Raw genomic sequence first — 19,884 nt, 5'->3', positions numbered from 1 at the left:
CTGGGGGCTCTGGCTGGCACCGTTGACCAGGCCATTAAAAGGCCGGTCGGCGGTGCAGGGGGGCTAAGGCAGGCTCCCTGAGCGGCTCCGCGCGGTTCCTGGAAGCAGTGACCTGTCCAGCTCCTAGGGGGAGGGGCAGCCCTGGGGGCTCCGCGCACTGCCCCCGCCCCAAGCACCGGCTTCGCAGCTCCCACTGGCCGGGAACCGCAGCCAATGAGAGCTGCGGGGAAGGTGCCTCCAGGCAGGGGCAGCATGCGGAGCCACCTGGCCACCAGAGAAACCTGCCGGCCGCTTCCCAGGAGCCGCCTGAAGTAAGCGCCGTGCGAAGCCCAGAGCCGTCCCTTGGGTACTGTGAATCGGGGAACTGCCCCGAGCCCCGCACTCTGGGGGGCCCCGCACGAGGAGGCGGGCAGGGAGGTGAGGTGGGCGGGGGAGTGAGCAGGTTGAGGAGGCAAGTGGGGAGGCGAGCGGGGCGGGGGGGAGAGGAGGATCCCCCTCCCCCCAATGCCTCCTGCCCGCCGGCGGGTCTCGCTGATCAGCGCCTCCCTCTCCCTCCCAGCGCCTCCTCCGGATCAGGTGTTTCGCGATGTCAGGAGGCGCTGGGAGGGAGGGGAGAGGCGCAAGGGTGCAGCGCACTCAGGAGAGGGGGCCGAACTGAGTGGGGAGAGGGCGGGGTGGGAAGAGGTGGGGCAGAAGTAGGGCCATGGGGCAAGGAGTGGAGGGGGGCGGGGCCTGGGCAGAGCACCCCTTGGCTGATTAGAAACTTGGTGCCTAGGTCCCAGGCCATGCACCCCGCTAGAGACAGCCCTGCCCGCACCCTGCACCCCAACCCCCTACCCCAGCCCTGAGCCCCCTCCCGTGCTCCAACTCCCTGCCCCAGCTCTGAGCCCCCTCCTGCACCCCCTCCACATCCTAATCCCCTGCCCCAGCCCAGTGAAAATGAGCGAGTGAGGGTGGGGCGAGGGCGAGCGACGGAGGGGGGATGGAGTGAGCAGGGGGCGGGGCCTCAGAAGGGGCAGGGCAAGGGTGTTCAGTTTTCTGCAATCAGAAAGTTGACAACCCTACCCATCAGGACAGATGCCCCCCGCCTCCCATCCCTGAGTTGCTCCCCTAGGTGCTCAGGGTCTCCCTGGTAACAAGGGGCCTGGATTCAAGTACAGGATCGGGGGTGGGGGGGTTGGGGGAGGTAATCTCCTCACTCCCCCCAGGCCTGGAGGCCTCCGTAGGTGCAGCCCCTGGGTCTCCACCAGCGAGGGCATCACCCGCGGCCGCTGCAGGAGTTCTGCCCCCTCAATCCTGCTGCTATGGGGAATCACCCCGTTTCCTGTCACCAGGGTACCCCCCTCGAGCGGCTGGCAATCCCCACGAGGCAGCCCCCAGGGGCTTGTGAGAGGGGGAGGGGGCGACTGAGACCCCAGTGTGGGGACTGTGGGAAGAGGCTCCCTCATGGCAGCCCCAAGGCTGACAGCTTGTGTCCCTCCCCCAGGGGGTGCAGGCGAGTGCTCTGCCGCCAACCCTGCCCAGCCCCTCACCCCACAGCCTGAGGGGTGGGGTGGGGTGGGGTGGGGAAACGGCCCCCGGTTTTTCTTATCTCAGAGGGGAGTCGTACAGCTCAATGGCACCACCTAGGGGCTGCGGCTGGGATGTCACTGCTTGGCTCAGGGTAACATGGGGGATACACACTGGCAATTCCACCTCCCCCCCATGCATGAACCCCTGAGTGCATGTCCCCCGCAACACACACACACAGCCGGTCCCTGAGTGCATGTCCCCCTCAACACACACACACACACACCCCCGACCCCTGAGTGCGTCCCCCCTCAACACACACACACACCCCCGACCCCTGAGTGCGTCCCCCCTCAACACACACACACAGCCGACCCCTGAGTGCGTCCCCCCCAACACACACACACACCCACCCACCCAGCCCCTGAGCACATCCACCCTGTGACGAAGTGGGACTGTTCTTAACGTTTTCTCTGAATATTGTGGGGGTGCCTCAGTTTCCCCCATGCAGTTCTTAAGTCTCTAAGTGGTGGGGTAAGGGTGTATGATCATTGCAGAGCCCTAGAGGGCAGGTGTGTGCAGGGGTCTGGACACAGAGAATGGCCGACACCCTGTTTCCTGGCAACTGATGGCCTGGCCCTCCCCCCCCCCCCCCCAAGGTGAGAGCTAAAGGGATGGAGAACAAAGGAATCGGGTGACCTCCTGGCCTGGAAAGGGACAAAGCCCAGAGGAGGAGGGGCTGGAGGGAGTTTCAGTTTGGGGCTGGCTGGGGACATGGAGTGAAGGGCAGACGTGGTTGTCTGGCTCACTGCCCCCCAAAATGGACCCAGCTGAGGGGTCCTGTTGTCTGCACCTACAAGCTCTGGTTTAGACCATGTTCCTGTCGTCTAATAAACCTTCTGTTTTACTGGCTGGCTGAGAGTTACGTCTGACTGCGGAGTTGTGGGGCAGGACCCTCTGGCTTTCCCAGGACCCGCCTGGGCGGACTCGCTGTGGGAAGCGCAGGGAGGGGCAGAGGATGCTGAATGCTCCGAGGTCAGACCCAGGAAGGTGGAAGCTGTGTGAGCTGTGTGTCCTGCAGACAGGCTGCTCCCAGAAAGGAGACTTCCCCAGAGTCCTGACTGACTTCATAGGGAGCAGTTCCAGAGAATCGCACAGGGAGTCCATGACATGCCCCAACACACACACACACACACACACACACACACACACACACGGCTGGCCCTTGAGTGTGTCCCCCACAACACACACACCCAGCCGGCCCCTGAGTGGTTCATATACACCCCCAGGGCGGTTCCCTCACACACACAGAGCCAGACCGGTTCAGTCACTTGCCTTTACTGGCTGGGCTGGGCGCAGAAGAGCTCGATGCCCGCAGCCCCGCGCCCGCTCTTTGGAAATACAGGTTCATGCTTTGGCCCCTGCCCTTGGCCCCCCCCGCCAGGGACGCCAGGACCATCCCTGGGTCCAGTGCAAATCCCCCTGGCTGGGAAGGGGGGGGGTGACCCCCATACTCAGCCGCCTAGTGGGGGTGGGGAAGGGCAGAGCCAGCCCCACTCCTGGCTGGGGGTAGATTCTGGGTCCCCCTCCCATCCCCACCCCCAGGGAGGGGCACGTGTGACCCTTGATCCCTCTACTATTCCCCTTGGGGGGGAGCCAGGCACCCTCCCTGACAAAGTGCCCCTCCCTCCCCGATCTGGGTCTGCCCCCCGGGCCCCATCCTGCCCCAGCCTGTGCAACCTCCAGCCTTTCAATATAGCTCTGGATATAGACTCAATACATACATAGATCTCTGGAAAATACAGCCCCCACCCCACGGCCCCCACCCCGCCCCCTAGACCAGGCGCCACTGCAGGACGCTGGTGTCGGTGCCGCCGGTGGAGAGCAGCAGGCTGTCGTCGGGCAGGAAGGCAACGTTGGTCACGTGGCTGCTGTGCCCGCCGGCCGCGTGGCTCGGGGCCTGCCAAGGAGACAGGCGGGGTCAGGGCCGGGAACCGGGGGACAGGGTGCCCCCAAACCCCGAGGGCCTGTGGCAGCTGGGGCCATGGCTGGGCGCTCCCCAGGGATGAGGTGCCAGAGGGGCTGGGTTGTGGGGGCGGGGCAGGGGTCACAAGCCAGGGAGGGGCAGGGAACAACCCAGAGGAGACTCAGCCTGGAGAAGGGGCCCCCCACAGCTAGGGGCAGTGTGGGGGGGCAATGTTGGGGCAGCGGGGGACACGGCTGGCACTGGGGGGCCCAGGGCACTTGGAGATGTGGATGCCACTCACCCACAGCGGGCGTGGGGCACCGGGAGAGTGGGGCTTGGGCTGGCGTGGGGCACCAGGGGGTGGGGCATGGGGCTGGCACTCACCCGCGGCTGGCAGCAGGGGTAGGAGAACAAGTGCACTTTGCCGAAGTCGTCGGCGGAGGCCAGGAGTTTGCCGTCGTGGGAGCGACACGCAGCGTTGATGTCTGTCCCGTCCGCGCCCTCCGGCCAGATCCCTGCCAGGGCAGGGCAGGCCAGGCCTGAGCACGGGGCCACCCCAGAGCCCCCACTCCCGCTCCCTGACTGAGCCCCATCCATCCCCCAAGCCCCACTCCCTGACCAGCCCCTAGCCCTGCTCCCCAACCAGCCCCCGAGCCCCGCTCCCCAACCAATCCTGCTCCCCGACCAGCCCCCCCAGCCTCACCCACAGCCCAGCCCCACTCCTCAACCAGCCCCTGAACCCTGCTCCCTGACTGAGCCCCATCAACACCCCAGCCCTGCTCCCCGACCAGCCCCAGCCCTGCTCCCCACCCAATCCTGCTCCCCGACCAGCCCCCCCAGCCTCACCCACACCCCAGCCCCACTCTCCGACCTTCCACCACAGCTCCCTACACCACTCCCCAACCAGCGGCCCACTCCCCGACTTCCCCACAGCACAATCCACCACCCAACCAGCCACCCGAGCCCCGCTCCCTGACCTTCTGCCACGCACCCCCAGTCCCCTGCACCGCTCCCCAACCTGCCTCCCAGCACAATCCACCCCCCAACCAGACTCCCAGCCCTGCTCTCTGACTGAGCCACATCCACTCCCCCGTCCTGCTCCCTACCCAGCCCTGCTCCTCAAGCAGTGACCCCAGCCCCACCCTAGCCACTCTCCCGACCAGTCTCCCCAGCCCCACCCATGCCCCAGCACCACTCCCCAATCACCACCCACCCCACCCTGCTTCCTGACCAGTCCCCCAATCTGCTCCCCAACCTTTCACTCACCTGCAACCCCCCCCAGCCCTGTCCCGCAAACAGCCCCCCAGCGCAGGATGTCCTGAGTGGGGCTGGACCCCAGCTCCCTGCTGCCCCGGCACTCACCAAAGACCCCGAAGCCCAGCACGCAGCTGGCCGTGGCCCACTCCAGGTTGCGAACGGCCCCGGTGTTGGGGATCTGCCGGCAGGTGGTGGGGTCCCCTGGAGACAAGGGGGCCGGATGAGCAGGGGACCCTGCACCGCCCAATGTGGGAGGGGCAGGGAGACGCCCCACAGAGCAGCCCCAGAGCTCCCGACCCCAACAGCCAGGATACTCCCCTGGCCGCGGGGGTCTCCCTGTGCCGCCCCGGGGGGGGCAGTCCCATAATCCCCCCATTATGGGGGGGACCAGGGTGCAGTTCTGTCCCTGGCCAGCGCCAGGAGCAGAACCCAGGAGTCCTGGCCCCCTGCCCCCTCCAGGTCAGCCCTGAGCTGGCTGCACTTGGGCCCCGCAAGGACCTTCCTGCATTAACCGTTTACTCCCCAGGCTGAGGATGTGTGTGTCTCTGGGCCCCACTGCAGAGATGCCCCACTGGGGACATGGGACAATTTCTCTCTTCCCAGGGGGGAAGAACACACCTGCCCCTAGTTTGATTTGTCCCTGACACCTTGGGGCCAAAGCATCCCAGCCTTTAAAGGGGTGGTGCCCAGCATGACTCCAGCTCCTGGCACGGTGCCCAGCAGGGTCCGACCCCCCCAGCCTGATGCCCAGAGCCTAGCACGGTGCCCAGCAGGGCCCAGCTCCCCAGCCCGATGCCCAGAGCCTGGCACAGCACCCAGCCACACCCCAGGCCACACTCACAGTACAGGATCTCGTAGTCCCCAGAGTTGGTGACGAAACAGCTGCTGTCGGCTGCCCAGTCCAGGTGAGTGATGAAACTGGAATGACCCTGGGGGGGAGGGTCAGGGAGGGGGTTAACGGGGGGAGGGAAGTTGACTGACCCTGGGGGGCAGGGCAGGGGGCCAGCGGGGGGTGCGACCGGGGCTAGCAGAGGGTGTGACCGACCCCAGGGGGAGGATTGACCTGGGGGTGCCCGTGCTACAGAGAGAACGAGCATCTGGTTCCAGAGGGGCCCCGAGAGGCCCCTGGCTGGCTCCCCGTCCCCGGCCAGGGCAGCCCCGGGGTGAGCCTCGAGGGACAGACACTCGGCAGCGCCTCCCGCTGGCCGCCCCCTGCGCCGCAGGGCGAGTGGCTCCGCTAGCCCCATTGCCGCCCCCCACCCAGGGCCCCGCGTTCCCCGCCTGGCCCCCACCTACCGAACACTTGCCGACGCGGCTGTACTTCCTGCCGCCCTCGGAGACGCCGTACACGTAGACGAAGTTATCGTGGGAGCCCACGGCCAGGTAGCTGCCATCTGGGGGCACAGAGAGGGGGAGCTGGGCCGAGCCACACGGGCTGCGGAGCAGGGCCCGGCCCAGGGGTGGGCAGAGGGATGCCCCCCCATGGGAGCCGAGGAGCTACTGGAATCGGGGACGGGAAGGGCTGGGGATGCGGGGTCAAGGCAGGCGTGACAGGGTCGGCTCCCCTCCCCTGCATCTCCCAGTGCCCCTCACTCCTGACCCGCAGCCCCATGCCAGCCCAGCCCCGTGCTCCCCCCAGCTCTGCCGGTGCCCCTCACTCCTGACCCGCAGCCCCCTGCCAGCCCAGCCCCGTACTCCCCCCAGCTCTGCCGGTGCCCCTCACTCCCGACCCGCAGCCCCCTGCCAGCCCAGCCCCGTGCTCCCCCAGCTCTGCCGGAGCCCCTCCCTCCCGACCCGCAGCCCCCTGCCAGCCCAGCCCTGGGCTCCCCTCCTCCAGATCTCCTGGTGCCCCTCACTCCTGACCCGCAGCCCCTGCCAGCCCAGTGCGCTGGGGGTCCCCTACCTGGCGAGAAGCTGACGACGGAGATGGGCTCGCTGCCGTCCGTGTGGATTGTGACCAGGTCCCGCGTCTCCGTGTCCAGCACCAGCCACCTGGCGGGGAGAACGGGACTATGGTCCAGGGACCCGCCCAGCATCTGTGTGATGGGTGACAGCTACCCAGAGGGGGCAGGGCCTGGTACCCCCCCTCCAATAATCCTCCATCTTGGGGTCTGGCCCTCGGGGGGGGGGTGTTCAGGGTGCAGACCCCCAAACTGGAGCAGCGTGTCCTGCCCACAGGCAGCATGGCTGGAGCCGGCTGGCGAACCCCCACCCTGGCGGTGCCCAGACACAGCTGCTCAGACACGGGTTGGGGGTGGGGGGTCATTACAGCACCGGCTCCCAGGCCAGGCCTGAGCTCCGCCATCCACACCCGGCTCTGCCAGGCACTGGGGCTACGCAGGGCGCCACCACCGTCAAGGGGCTGCCAGCTCGGGGGCAGCGGCACGGACCCTGCGCCCTCCCTCACCCCACAGGAATGAGGCTCCGTGCTCCACTCCCCACCAGGCCCTGGGCTCCCCGTAGGGCTGCAGCACCCCCACAGGGCCAGCCCCTTCCACTCCCCACCCCCATACCTTCCCGTCACCGTCCCCACCGCCAGCACGGAGCCGTTGGGATGGAAGCCAGCTGAGCGGGCCGCGTCCTGGGGGGCAGAGAGAGACAGGTTCACTCCAGGCCTAGGACAACTGCTGCAAATGCCCCACCCCCACCCCACGGGACCCTCCCAGCCAGTGGGCCCCCCAAACTGCTCACCTCGATGGCTTTGCTCCACAGCGGCCGGTGGGTGGCCACGCTCCACAGATGAACCTGCCTGTCCTGGCCGCAGGTCAGGAACTGGTCTAGGCTGGGGTGGGTGGCCAGGCCCCAGAGCTCCTCCGTGTGACCCTGGGGAGAAATGGGCCTGCTGAGTGCCCAGCATTCCCAGCCCGGCTATGCCCAGCCCTTCCCACCCAGGGCCCCCCCGTGCCTCAGCAAGGTCGGCATAATCCCCCTCAGCGATGGGGACAGAACCCAGGAGTCCTGGCCCCCTCCCTGCCCTGAGCACTAGACCCCACTCCTCTCCCAGAGCTGGGCATAGAACCCAGTGTCCTGACTCCTGACCCCCAAACCAGGTTGCAAAGGTTTTCTATGTCTTGTGTACGTCACTATGGCTGCGACCCCCACATAGCCCCCCATCCCAAGCGCTCACCCCCACATCCAAGGCCCTCATGAGCCCTCCCCTCCTCCCAGGTGACCACAGAATCACAGAAGTGTAGGACAGGAAGGGACCTCGAGAGGACAACTAGCCCAGCCCCCTGCACTCACAGCAGGACCACGTAATAACTCGCCCACCCCTGTCAGCTCTTCGTCCAACCTGCTCTTAAAAACCTCCAGGGACGGCGATTCCAACCCTCCCTGGGTGATTTGTTCCAGGGCTTAACCACCCTGACAGGAACTTGTTGCTAATGTCCGACCTAAACTGCCCTGGCTGCAGTTTAACCCATTGCTTCTTGTCCTGTCTTCAGAGGTTAATGAGAACAATTTTTCTCCCTCCTCCTTGTGACTGCCTTTTGTGTACTTGAAAACTGTTATCATGTCCCCTCTCAGTCTTCTCTTCTCCAGACTAAACAAACCCAATTTTTTCAATCTTCCCTCTTAGGTCATGTTTTCTAGACCTTTCATCTTTTTGTTGCTCTTCTCTGGACTTTCTCCAATTTGTCCACATCTTTCCTGAAACGTGGCGCCCAGAACTGGACACAATACTCCAGCTGAGGCCTAATCAGTGTGGAGTAAAGTGGAAGAATTACTTCTCCTGTCTTGCTTACAACACTCCTGCGAATACATCCCAGAATGATGTTCGCTTTTTTTGCAACACCGTTACACTGTTGACTCATATTTAGCTTGTGGTCCACTATGACCCCAGATCCCTTTCCGCAGTACTCCTTCCTAGGCAGTCATTTCCCAGTTTGTATTTGGGCAACTGATTGTTCCTTCCCAAGTCCAGCACTTTGTATTTGTCCTTATTGAATTTCATTCTGTTTACTTCGGACCATTTCTCCAGTTTGTCCAGATCATTTCACATTTTAATCCGCTCCTCCAAAGCACTTGCAACCCCTCCCAGCTTGGTATCGTCCGCACACTTTATAAGTGGACTCTCTCTGCCATTATCTAAATCACTGCTGAAGATATTGAACAGAACCAGACCGAGAATCGATCCCCAGGGGACCCCACTCGTTTTGCCCTTCCAGCATGACTGTGAACTGCTCATAATTACTCTCTGGGAACGGTTTTCCAACCAGTTAGACCCCCACCTTATAGTCGCTTCACCTAGGTTGTAATTCCCTAGTTAAATCGATCTAACGCTGCTAAATTCGACCTAAACTCGTCGTGTAGACCAGGGCTTGGTTGTATTTCCCTAGCCTGTTTAGGAGAAGGTCATGCAAGACAGTATCGAAAGCCTTACTGCAGGCAAGATATACCATAGCTCTCCCCACCCCCATCCACAAGGTTGGTCACCCTGTCAAAGAAAGCTGTCCAGGTGGTTGGACCCAATTTGTTCCTGACAAATCCATGCTGACGGTCACGTATCACCTGATTATCTTCTAGGTGTTTGCAAACTGATTGATGGATTATTTGCTCCATTCTCTTTCTGGGTATGGAAGTTAAGGTGACTGGTCTGGAATTCCCCGGGGTGTCTTCATTCCCCTTTCTACAGAGGGGCGCCATATCTGCCCTTTTCCGGTTCTCTGGAATCTCTCCTGTCTTCCATGAGGTTTCGAAGATAATCGCTAATCTCTTCAGTCAGATCAGGGAGTATTCTAGGCATGCCCTACCTGCGTTCGCTCCCCACAGCCTGATGCCCCCAAGAACCAGGCATGTGACCCCAAGTATTCAGACCCCAAAGCGCAGAGAGCCCCACCCACACCCCACCAACCAAGAAGGCAGAGGGAGGGGCTGAGCCAGCACAGAGCTCTTCTATTGGCTGTCAGGGAAGCCAGTCTCAGCATCGTTTGTCCCGCCGGACTCCTACTCCAGGCCATGGCAGGGCATCCTGCATGGGGGGCGGATATGGATACCTGTGGGGGTGTGCGGTGGGGATGAATACCTGCCGGTGGTTGTGGGGGGTGAGGGGATGGGTACCTGTGGGAGGGAGAGGGGATAGATACCTGCAAGGGTGCGGGGTGGGGATGGATACCTGAGGGTGGTTGGGGGGGGGTGTGAGGGGATGGGTACCTGCAAGGGGGAGAGAGGTGGAGGGGATGGGTACCTGGGGGAGGGGGAAAGGAGAGGGGATGGGTACCTGCAGGGGTGGAGGGGATGGAGGAGAGGGGATGGATACCTGCAAGGGAGAGAGGGGGAAGGGACAGGTGTGTTGAAGTGGGAACTTTCTGTAAACATTTAGTATGAATACTGTATGTACCTCAGTTTCCCCTCTACGCTGCATTGTCACCAAGGGGTTGGGAAAGGGCTGGTTTCTCTCAGTGGAGGCCTAGAGATGTGGGTGTGAATGGTGCCTGGTTGTCTTGGGTTTGGGGGCCCAGGTCAATGGAGAGTCCCCAAAGACAATGGCCAATCCAATCAGCTGGACACTTGGTACTTAGCAACTAATGACCATGGAACCGCCACCCCCTGCAGAAAGTCAACCAGGTTTGTGCAGCTGGGAACAGGAGGGGCCAGGTGGGACGGGCTTGGGAACTTGAACAAAGATGACTCGGAGGGACAGGGCAGGAGCGAAGGGGGTCACACCGCTCGGCTGGGCTCTGGACTGACCACAATGGGCCAGGCTGTAACTTTCTTCTCTTGGCTGACCAAACACTTTCTATGCTGGGGTCCGGTCGACTAATACAGCTGACTGTTTAGACAACGCTGGCTGAGCATCCCTGCGGATGCTGAGTGAGATGCCTTGCTCCCTAAGTTTGTACAACTGTCCCTCAGGGTCTGCCTCAGTGGGTCTCGCTGACTGGAGCTCACAGTGGGAAGCACAGGGGCTGGCAGCCCAGGGGTCCAGCCTAGGGAGGTGGTGAAGCTGCGGGGCCTGCTCTGGAGGAAGAGTGAGACCCCCAGGGTGTCTGGCACACTGAAGGGCGCCTTTCCAAATCTGGGGCCAGAGCACCAACCCTGTCGATCCGTGACTGGTGGTGGCAGCAGTGGGATGCTGAATACACAAGAAGCTGTTTGCAATAAGTGACGTGCAGCAGTAAAACAAGGGCAGTCAAAGGAAATCTCCCTAAGGACATTGCAACCCAGGCAGGGAGATGGGGTTAGGCGTCGGGATGCTCAACAAGGAGCAGCTGATTACACGGCTGGAGAAGGACGATGGGTCCACGAAGCAGGTCCGAGAGGGGAGGCAGCAGCCGGGCAGTGACACACACAGTGGCTGAGTAAGCAACAGGACGTCCTCAAGACCCGGTTCCCCGTCTGGGTCTTCATGACCTCTCGCCCCTTGCTCCTGCTCTTCCGGGTCCTACAGCTCCTTCCCACTGACAGCTCTGAAGTGGTGGGAGCTGGAGCTGAGAGGGAAGGAGCTGTAGGACCTGGAAGAGCAGGAGCAAGGGGCGAGAGGACCCCCTGAGGGGCAAGTGAGGAAAGGCAACTCCACAGGGAGCCTAGATACCACATTGTTGCCCCGGTTTAATGGGGCGGGGGTATAGCTATAGACGCTCACCTCCCTGCCTTTGATCTGAACCAGGCTGGTCCTGCGGCTCGGCTGTCTCACCCCTCCCTCAGCCCCAGAGCCATAGAGGGGCATGGCCAGATGGATGGGGTGGAGACTGGGGACTATGGACAGTTCAAACAGGCTCCACTGGGATGGACACTGTGGCGTGGAGGAGGTGGTTTCGGGGCATGCAAAGACACCCACAGAGAAGCTGGGAGAACCTCTCCGCACCTCGGATCAGGGTGCAGGGGCCCCCAGGCTGGAGGAGCCGGACAACCTGGCTGGGGTAGAGCCGCGCCGTGAGATCTGTCCCCAAGAGCTTAAACCGTGGCTAGCAGACAGGGAGCCAAAGGATCTCCCCAGTGCTGGTTGGCTGGCAGAGGAGTGGGTGGGCAGCAGGGCCAGGTATGGAAAGAGACCCAAAGGAGACTGGCCTGAGCAAGGGTCTGGGGAAGGGGAACCAATGCCAGCATCCCAGGAGGGGGACTCGGGGAAAGCCACAGTTGGGGGAGGTCAGACCTCCTCCAAGGGACCTCACAGACCTAAGGGGTAATACCTGCAGGCGGACAGGGCGTAAGTGGGCCAAATGCCCACAGCTGGTTTGGCCAGGACAGAGGCTGGGTCGCACTCGGCCAGCCCAGGCAGGCAGCCTGCAGCCAGGCCCCCACAGTGAATGAACTCTGTGACTGAGAGGAAGCAGTGACCCAGCCAGCCCCGGGGGCACAGACAGGCTTCCACTGCAGCCACCAGGACACGGGTCCTGCTGCCCTCCCCCGGTCTCAGACACAACTGAGTGGGCACGGACGGTGGTGGTCGGGGGAAGACATTCATGGGGTGGGGAGAGATGCTGGGACTGAGAACCCTGCTCAAACCCTGTGCGGTGCAACCCCACCCAATGCTGAAGGGCTGGGGTCAAGGATCCAACCGTGAAGCCGTTCACCCTGCTGATGGCTCAGATCCCTGTGGGTCAGGAAGGATCAGGGGGGCTGGTCCTTGGGGCTCTCCAGGATATCAGGTTTGATGCCCTTGAGGGAATGTATCGCTCCAAGACAGGATCCAGGCCCAGCTTCTGTAACCGCCAAAGCTCTGAGTCGCGCCAGCCAGGTGAGAATGCAGCTATCCGTGAACGGCAAACAGCTGGGCTGGCAGGGAGGGGGGGATTTTCCACCTGGCTCAGGACATCTGCGGGTCTGTAACCAGACACCGGGATCCAGTCCCCGCCCAGCTCCACACCGCAGATGTGAGTCACACAGCTCCCAGGAGACCCCAGCTGAGCCTGGGCACACACAGGTGGGGCAGGGGGCAGCCAAACTGGTTTGCCTTGTGCAAGGGGGAGAGAAGCCCCGGGGAAGGGGGAAGCAGCTGGAAGGCTGTGGCTGGCGTGGCCATAGGAATCCTAGCCCTCCAGAAGCGGGGGATGGGGGGGAGGGGGAGACGAGAGGACTCTGCCCTGGGGGCGAGGGCACAGCTCCAAAGGGAGGTGGCCCCTGTTGGGGAGCCCCCTGCATCCTGGCCTCACCAGCCCCTGGAACACCAGAACCCCAAATATACAGCTGGGGCAAGGAGTGCCATCCCAGGCTGCCGCAAGGCAGAATAGGGGTCACTGCCCTCCTTGCTCCCTGGCAGATGAGGGGGCCAGGGAGTGGCAGGACCCCAGGCCAGTTTCAAACCCAAAAGGTCCTGGCAGGGCAGGGGCTGGGAAAGGTGAGGCTGAACTGCCTCAGGTCACTGGCTGAAGCGATCCCAATCAGTTCGGGCTCAAAGCGGGAAGAGATGTGACCAAGTAGGAATTTTCTGCAAACATTTGCTATGAATACTGTGTGTGCCTCAATTTCCCCCCTGCATTGTTACCGAGGGGGTGGGAAAGGGCTGGTTACTCTCGGTGGAGGCCTAGAGATGCAGGTGTGAATGGTGCCGGGCTGTCTGGGGTTTGGGGGCCCTGGTCAATGGAGAGTCCCCAAAGACAATGGCTAATCCAATGAGTGGGACATTTGCTACCTAGCACCTAACGACCATGGAGGTCGCCCACTGCAGGACCCCAGCCCGCTTTGAGCAGCTGGGAACAAAAGACTGAGAAGACAGGTGGGATGCCTGGGAATGTGAACAAAGATGACACACAAAGGGGGTTGCACTGCTTGGCTGGACTTGGGACTGACCCAGATGGGCCAGGCTGTAACTTTCTTCTCTCTGCTGACCAAGGACTTTCTGTGCTGGGGCCAGTTGCCTAATAACCCTGCCTGTGCCCGCGCTCTGAGCGTCCCTGCAGGTGCTGGCAGAGGGGCTGTTGCTCCCCAAGTCTGTACAAGTCTCCCTCACGGTCTGCCTCAGTGGGTCTCGCTGGGCAGAGCTCACAGTGGGATGCAGGGGGCTGGCGGCCCAGGGGTCCAGCCTAGAGAGGCGATGAAGCCGTGGGGCCTGCCCTGGAGGAAGCATGAGACCCCCAGGGGGTCCGGCGGACTGAACAGTCCAGAGACTGTTCCAAAGCTGGGGCCAAAGCCCTGTAACGATGAGTATTTACATGGGGGGGGGGCGGGAGGTACCTGCATGGGGGGGAGGGGAACCTGCATGGGAGAGGGGGGAGGGGTACCTGAACCAGGGAGGAGAAGCCAGTGGCCAGCGAGCCCTGCAGCACCGAGTTGCGGGTCGTTCCCACGAAGAGGGTGTCATCTTTGCCTTCTGCGATGGTGCGCACCGGCCCAAAGCTCTCTGGGACCTGGGGGAGAGGAGAGCACTGAACCATGGGCATAGCTGGGGCTAGAACCCAGGTGTCCTGGCTCCCAGCCCTGCCCCCCCACCCCCACCCCCACCCCCCCTCTAACCCACTAGCCCCCACTCCCCTCCCAGAGCTGGGGAGAGAACCCAGGAGTCCTGGCTCCTGGGATTCTGTCCACCCTCCCTCCTGCCCCGTGGTGCCTGCGTGGCGGCAGGAACACTGCACCCAATGGGGACCCTGGTGGGGGGGGAGAAGGCGACACAGAAGCAGCTCCCCCCTTCTGACCCCCTCACCTCATTCTCCTGCAGCTTCTGGTAGTCGCGCCCCCAGAGCACGACCCGGCGGTCCTTGCCGCCACCCGAGACGATGGTGCCATTGTGCAGCACGCAGAGCCCAAAGATGCCACCCTCATGGGCCCCCGGTACCGCCTGGCTGATCCGGTTCCCCCCTGCCGGCAAGGGCACAGTCAGCAGAAAGACCCCCAGCTGGGACCCACCATGCCCCCCACCCCTCAGGGCCCCCCTCCCTGCTGGGACCCACCCCCTCAGGACCTCTTCCCCTCCCCTCCCCCCCCCCGCTGGGACACTCCAAAGGGGACCCACCATGCCCCCACCCCTGCAGGACCCCTCCAGTGAGACCCATGCCCCCCTCCCCAACCCAACGCCCTCCCTCCCCCACCCTTGTTGAGGGGAGGCAGCTGTAATTTAGGGTCCCCAAGAGGTGGTTACAGGGTCAGAGGTGCTGCTATGACTCCACCCTCCCCCTCCAAATCCAGATGCTCTTTCTGGTAGCTCCTCCCACCTGGAATTCTCCCTCCCCCAGCCAGTCCCCTCCCCAACACTGGTGCCCTCTCCTTGGGCCGTTCCCACTGCCCCCCCTCCCGCACTGACCTTTGCCCCAGATGTAGAGGTTGCCCCCAGAGTCCCCGGTGACCACGTCCCCGTTCTCGGTGAAGGCCACGCACAGCACGTACTTGGGCTTCTCGTGTTTCTGGAGGGGGAGGAAAACGCAGGTGACCCACCTGTAACCGGCCTCTGCAGGCTTGGGACCGAGTCGGAACCGACCAGCAGTGGGTGGGCTGCTCTGCCAAACCCAGCTGCCAGGCTGCCAAACCCAGCCCTGATGCACCACGTCTTGTCTAGTGGGAACCGTACCCCACAGAGCAGCAATAAGGGGACTATGCTGCCAGTGTAGCAGATCCCTCTAGCCAGTGAGCTCGGAGAGGAACACCAAGCTGCCCGAGAACACTGATGCAAAGCCTGACCCTTCTAGCTAGGGACTGTGCTAGAAAGAAACATCACCCGTATATGAAATGACCTGAGTTCTACCTCGAGAATACGAAGAGCGCTCTTTCCACATCCACACAGCGTGATCTAGAATCCCCTTCACTGCTATGAGGTTTAGGAGAAAACCCAGGTAAGGTTACACTTTGATTAACCCGGGAATCCAAAGCTACCTTCAGAAGGGATGTAGGATGTGGTCGAAGAACCACGTTCTCTGGGGAGTGCACCATCGGTGCATGCAGAACAAGGAGCAATGGTCTCAAGTTGCAGTGGCGGAGGTTCAGGTTGGATATTAGGAAAAACTTTTTCACTAGGAGGGTGGTGAAGCACTGGAATGGGTTACCTAGGGAGGTGGTGGAATCTCCATCCTTCGAGGTTTTTAAGGCCTGGCTTGACAAAGCCCTGGCTGGGATGATTTAGTTGGGGATTCGTCTTGCTTTGAGCAGGGGGTTGGATTAGGTGACCTCCTGAGGTCCCTTCCAACCCTAATCTTCTATGATTCTATGCAGCTCGCTGATTCTCCTGGTGGAAGCAATTGCTCGTATAAAGGCTGTCTTGGCAGAAAGATGAAACGGGGAACAACCGTAACGGCTCAAACGGGAAAGACGTGAGCCGAGTTAATACTCAATTCAGCTGCCATGTAGGAACTGGAGGATAAAGATTCAATAAACCGTCTACAGCCTCCCTCACTAGCTTGTGTGAGAACATGGATTTACCCTGAAGAGGAGTACGGACGGATGCAAAAACTGTTAGATGTACTTTAACAGGAGAAAGGTAAAAGAGGGAGTCTAAGCACAACAGATATTCTATGATCAGTTGAACAGGGGTTGAAACTGGGTCCACATTTCTATTAGCTGCCTGTATAATGAATCTTTCCCATTTAAAGTCATAACTTCTCCTAGTAGAGGGTTTCCCAGCACTAATGAGAATTTGCTGGCCCTCAACAGAACGTAACTTTTCTAGGTCCCTCAAAGTCCTATCACCTTGGCTGTTAGATGTATGATTTGAGATCTAGGGGGAGGACAATGGGCTGTGGAGAGAGGACCCCAGTGACGTGACCAGCCGGTTCCAGCCACAGGGGAAACAAAGGACAGATGACAGGAGAGGCTGAGAGGAGCGGAGGCCCAGGCAGCCTGTTTACCTGGGACAGAAGACAAAGGACAGAGGCGGGACTTGGGGGACGGTGATATCAGATGCCCAGCTGGAAGGAGGGGGGTTCTGGATTGGAGAGAGCAGCCCGAGCCCACCTGGAGGCTGGACAGACCTAGATGTCCTGTGCTGAGGGAGGCCAGGCCTCAGGCCCTGAGAGGTTCCTGTGCTGTGTTCAGATGCTCAATAAACCCTCCTGTTTTATGCTGGCTGAGAGTCGCTCCGGTCTAGAGAACAGAGTTGCATTGTTCCCTCTGGGAGTGGAGGCCCTGGGGGTCCAGAGCGAGTGGACTCCCTGAGGGGGCCCACGGCGAGAGACAGGTGTGCTGAGGTCTCAGAGAGGTGAGGTTCCAGGAGCTAGAGGGGCTTAACCCCCGAGGGAGAGTGGACCCCTGAGAAGGGCTGTCACACTGAAGGGGGTTCCTCCCAGGGACCGTACAGAGCCGAGAGAGAGCACGAGGCCTGTGAGTCCATGACAGTAGGACCCAGAAGACTGAACACTCGATGGGAGGTCTCCTCGAATGCTACTGATGCCATCCTACCAACCGATTCATAAAGCTGAATTGCATCTTCAGAGGAGACGATGCTGTTGCTACTCCGTCGTCGTCATCAGCTGAGTCTGGAGTTTGACGTCGCATTCAGGGTCACCCTGTGGAGATCCCACCCGGGAATCCTCTTCCGAGAATACCTCCTGGTCTTTGGGGGGGAGCTGTGACAAAGTGGGGAATTTTCTTAATGTTTTGCATGAATACTGTGTGTGTCTCATTCCCCCCCCATCTGCTGCATGTTTAACGAGGTGGTGGGAGAAGGTTTGTAGTTGCAGAGGACCAGGTGTGACCTTGCCTAGCAGCCAGGACCCCAGACAATGGCCTGGAGATTGGGGACCCCAACAACTGGTGACCTGGTGACTGGGAGGCCCAGCCCAGCTTGGAAATCAGCTGGTTTTGGCCAGTGGAAGGACAATCAGCTGAGAAGAGAAAAACCCGGTGGCCCGTTTCAGCCAATGGGGGAACAAAAGATGGAAGAGGAGGCCCAGGCAGTCTGTTTACCTGGGGCCGAAGACAAAGGCTGTTGGGGGAGGTGATATAGGATGCTCGGCTGGAAGGAGTGGGCTTCTGGACTGGGAACAGAGAGAACAACCGGAGCCCATGGGGATGGAGACAGACCCAGTTAGACTGTGGTGAGGGTTGCTAGGCCCTGAGAACTTCCTGTTCTGGGTTCAGTCGTTCAATAAACCCTCCTGTTTTATGCTGGCTGAGAGTCACTGCAGGCAGAGATCGGGGGGCATTATTCCCTCTGGGTGTGGAGGCCCCGGGGTCCAGAGCAAGTGGACTCTCGGAGGGGCCCACGGCAGAGACAGGCGTGCTGAGGGCTGTTCCAGGAGGCGGCAGAGCCCAGGGCTTAACCCCTGAGAGTGGGCCCCTCAAGAAGGGCTGTCACACTGAAGGGGGTTCCTCTCATACGGAGCCGAGAGAGCCCAGGGCTGTGAGTCCGTGACAAGTGGTCTGTAACTCTCTGATCCGAACGGCCCAGATCCACAGACTTCTTTCTGGCACTGGAGAGTCTGGTAAGGGGAGAGAGAGGAGTTGGCCAGTACGCCCAGGCCATCCAAGGAGGCACAGGCCAGTCCTGCCAACTTCCCCAGCAGGACAAACCGGCAATCCGGTATTACCTCATGCACGAAACCTGCGTTTGGGGAAAGACCGTCTCTTCGGCATAAGCACGCAATCTCGTTCCCCATCTGACAGCGGATCCAATTCTGAAGCTGATAGCATGGGTGAGCGCTGCGATGTAGGGATCCTAACCACAGAACAGTGGAGAAAAGGTCTCTTCCGGCGGCCCAGGAAGGGTTCGAGGCAGTGGCGGTAATAACCCCAGAGACCTCTCTCTCGGCACCCCTCGCCTCGGTCTTTTGCCCAGCAGGAAATACAATCCGATCGGATCTGAAGAGGGGTGAGGAGCCAGATGAATTTAAGCCATAACCTGTATCGTTGGCTTTGTCCAACCAGATCTGAAAATCTCTCCTGAGTCTTCAGACTTCGGATCTGTGAAACGCGAGTGATCCGAGGAGCTGCTGGAGACAGGCTGCAGACTGGGGAACTCTTCTGGGGAACAGAGGGAGATGCTCCTGAGACGCTCGGGGGATCCATCGATCGCTTGTCCAGACCTGGGCCAGCAGGGAATGTTCCGAGGTTAAAGCCAGATCTGCGAATGAGCTGGAACTGCAGCCTGGCACCGGAGCCAAGCTCCTGTTTCTGATCCGGAGGGTTTCTTGGGTCCGGACATGGCCAGAGCCAATTCCAGTCTCCTATTCTTAGCCTCAGATCCCTTAGAGCTATCGGGTCTCAACGCTTTAGCGACCGAGGGCTCTTGTAACACAAGAGCCTGCCGTGTGTTCTGTCTCCCCCTCGTGGCCTGGGGAGCGAACGTGCCGCACACCCGACAGCCTGCCGACAAATGATTTTCACTCCAGAATTTCAGGCGCCAGGCGTGAGCATTAGAAGATGGGAAGACCATAGGACATGATGAACATATCTTAAACCCTGCTTCTTCGCAGGGACCTGCCTCGCCCAGCTCGGGACAAACACCCCCCAGCCTGGGACCAGGGACCTGCCCCCCAGGCCAGGACCCCCAAATCCCCATTATCAGGGACTTGACCCCCCCCACCAAAAAAACCCATTACTGGGGCACAGGCCTCAGTACCCCCGACCTCCAACCTTGAAGGCACAGAAACTGAACCCCCCGAACCCCTCACGAGGGCAAAGGCCTCCCGACTCCTTCTGGTGCAGCCCTAGTGGCCCCCCCCCAATTTCTGACCCCTGGCTCAGCTCCCCGGGCCCCCCTCACCTCAAAGATGCCCTGACGTTTGCTCAGGCTTCCCTTGTCCAGGCTCCAGAAGTAGATATGTGACTTCCCGCAGGTGATGAGCAGCGTTGGCTCCGTGGGGTGGAAGGTGGCGGCCAGGACCGATTCGTTTGAGCACTGCAGGGGAAGGAAAGCGTGAGGGGGGGCGGGTGCCGGGGGAGAGGGAGATGTGGGGGGAATATCGGGGGGGGGGTTACCTTGACGTCAGCGATTTTCTGCTCCTTCTGCCAGTCCCACACTGACAGCACGTGCTCGTTGGAGTCATCGACAGCGCACAGCAGGCCCCCGCCGTTCTGCGGAGAGGTGGGGTGCTCAGATGGGGGTCACCCCCCACTTTACAGATGCCCCCTGCCTGCTGACTCTCCCCACTGTGCACCTAGCCCCCCCATGCCCTCTGACCCCCCACTGCACCCTCTGACCCCCTCAATGCTGCCCCCCCGCTCACCAGCTCTCCCCCATTGTCCTGTCCCTGTCACTCCCAGCACTTCAGCCCCAGCCCCGCTTCCCTGCCAGGGGTATGGGGGGGCAGGGAGTACAGTTGGATCATTGGCTCCCTTTTGAAGAGGGG

At 61.4% G+C, this 19,884-nt stretch overlaps 1 protein-coding gene across 1 annotated transcript in view; it reads right to left on the bottom strand.

Annotated features, from left to right (window-relative positions):
- Window positions 1-3,343: 3,343 nt before the first annotated feature.
- Window positions 3,344-19,884, bottom strand: part of EML2 (EMAP like 2) — a 41,599-nt gene continuing 25,058 nt past the window's right edge. Inside the window, 13 exon segments of the mRNA XM_074937178.1 lie at window positions 3,344-3,469; window positions 3,860-3,990; window positions 4,838-4,933; window positions 5,574-5,661; window positions 6,029-6,126; window positions 6,636-6,724; window positions 7,246-7,313; window positions 7,424-7,555; window positions 13,894-14,019; window positions 14,313-14,467; window positions 14,910-15,009; window positions 19,299-19,433; window positions 19,514-19,609. Coding sequence (XP_074793279.1) covers window positions 3,344-3,469; window positions 3,860-3,990; window positions 4,838-4,933; window positions 5,574-5,661; window positions 6,029-6,126; window positions 6,636-6,724; window positions 7,246-7,313; window positions 7,424-7,555; window positions 13,894-14,019; window positions 14,313-14,467; window positions 14,910-15,009; window positions 19,299-19,433; window positions 19,514-19,609 — 1,440 coding nt within the window.

The sequence above is a fragment of the Natator depressus genome, chromosome 23, assembly GCF_965152275.1.
Source record: "Natator depressus isolate rNatDep1 chromosome 23, rNatDep2.hap1, whole genome shotgun sequence".
Taxonomy (NCBI): Eukaryota; Metazoa; Chordata; order Testudines; family Cheloniidae; genus Natator; species Natator depressus.
This window is presented reverse-complemented; position numbering and strand designations above follow the sequence as displayed.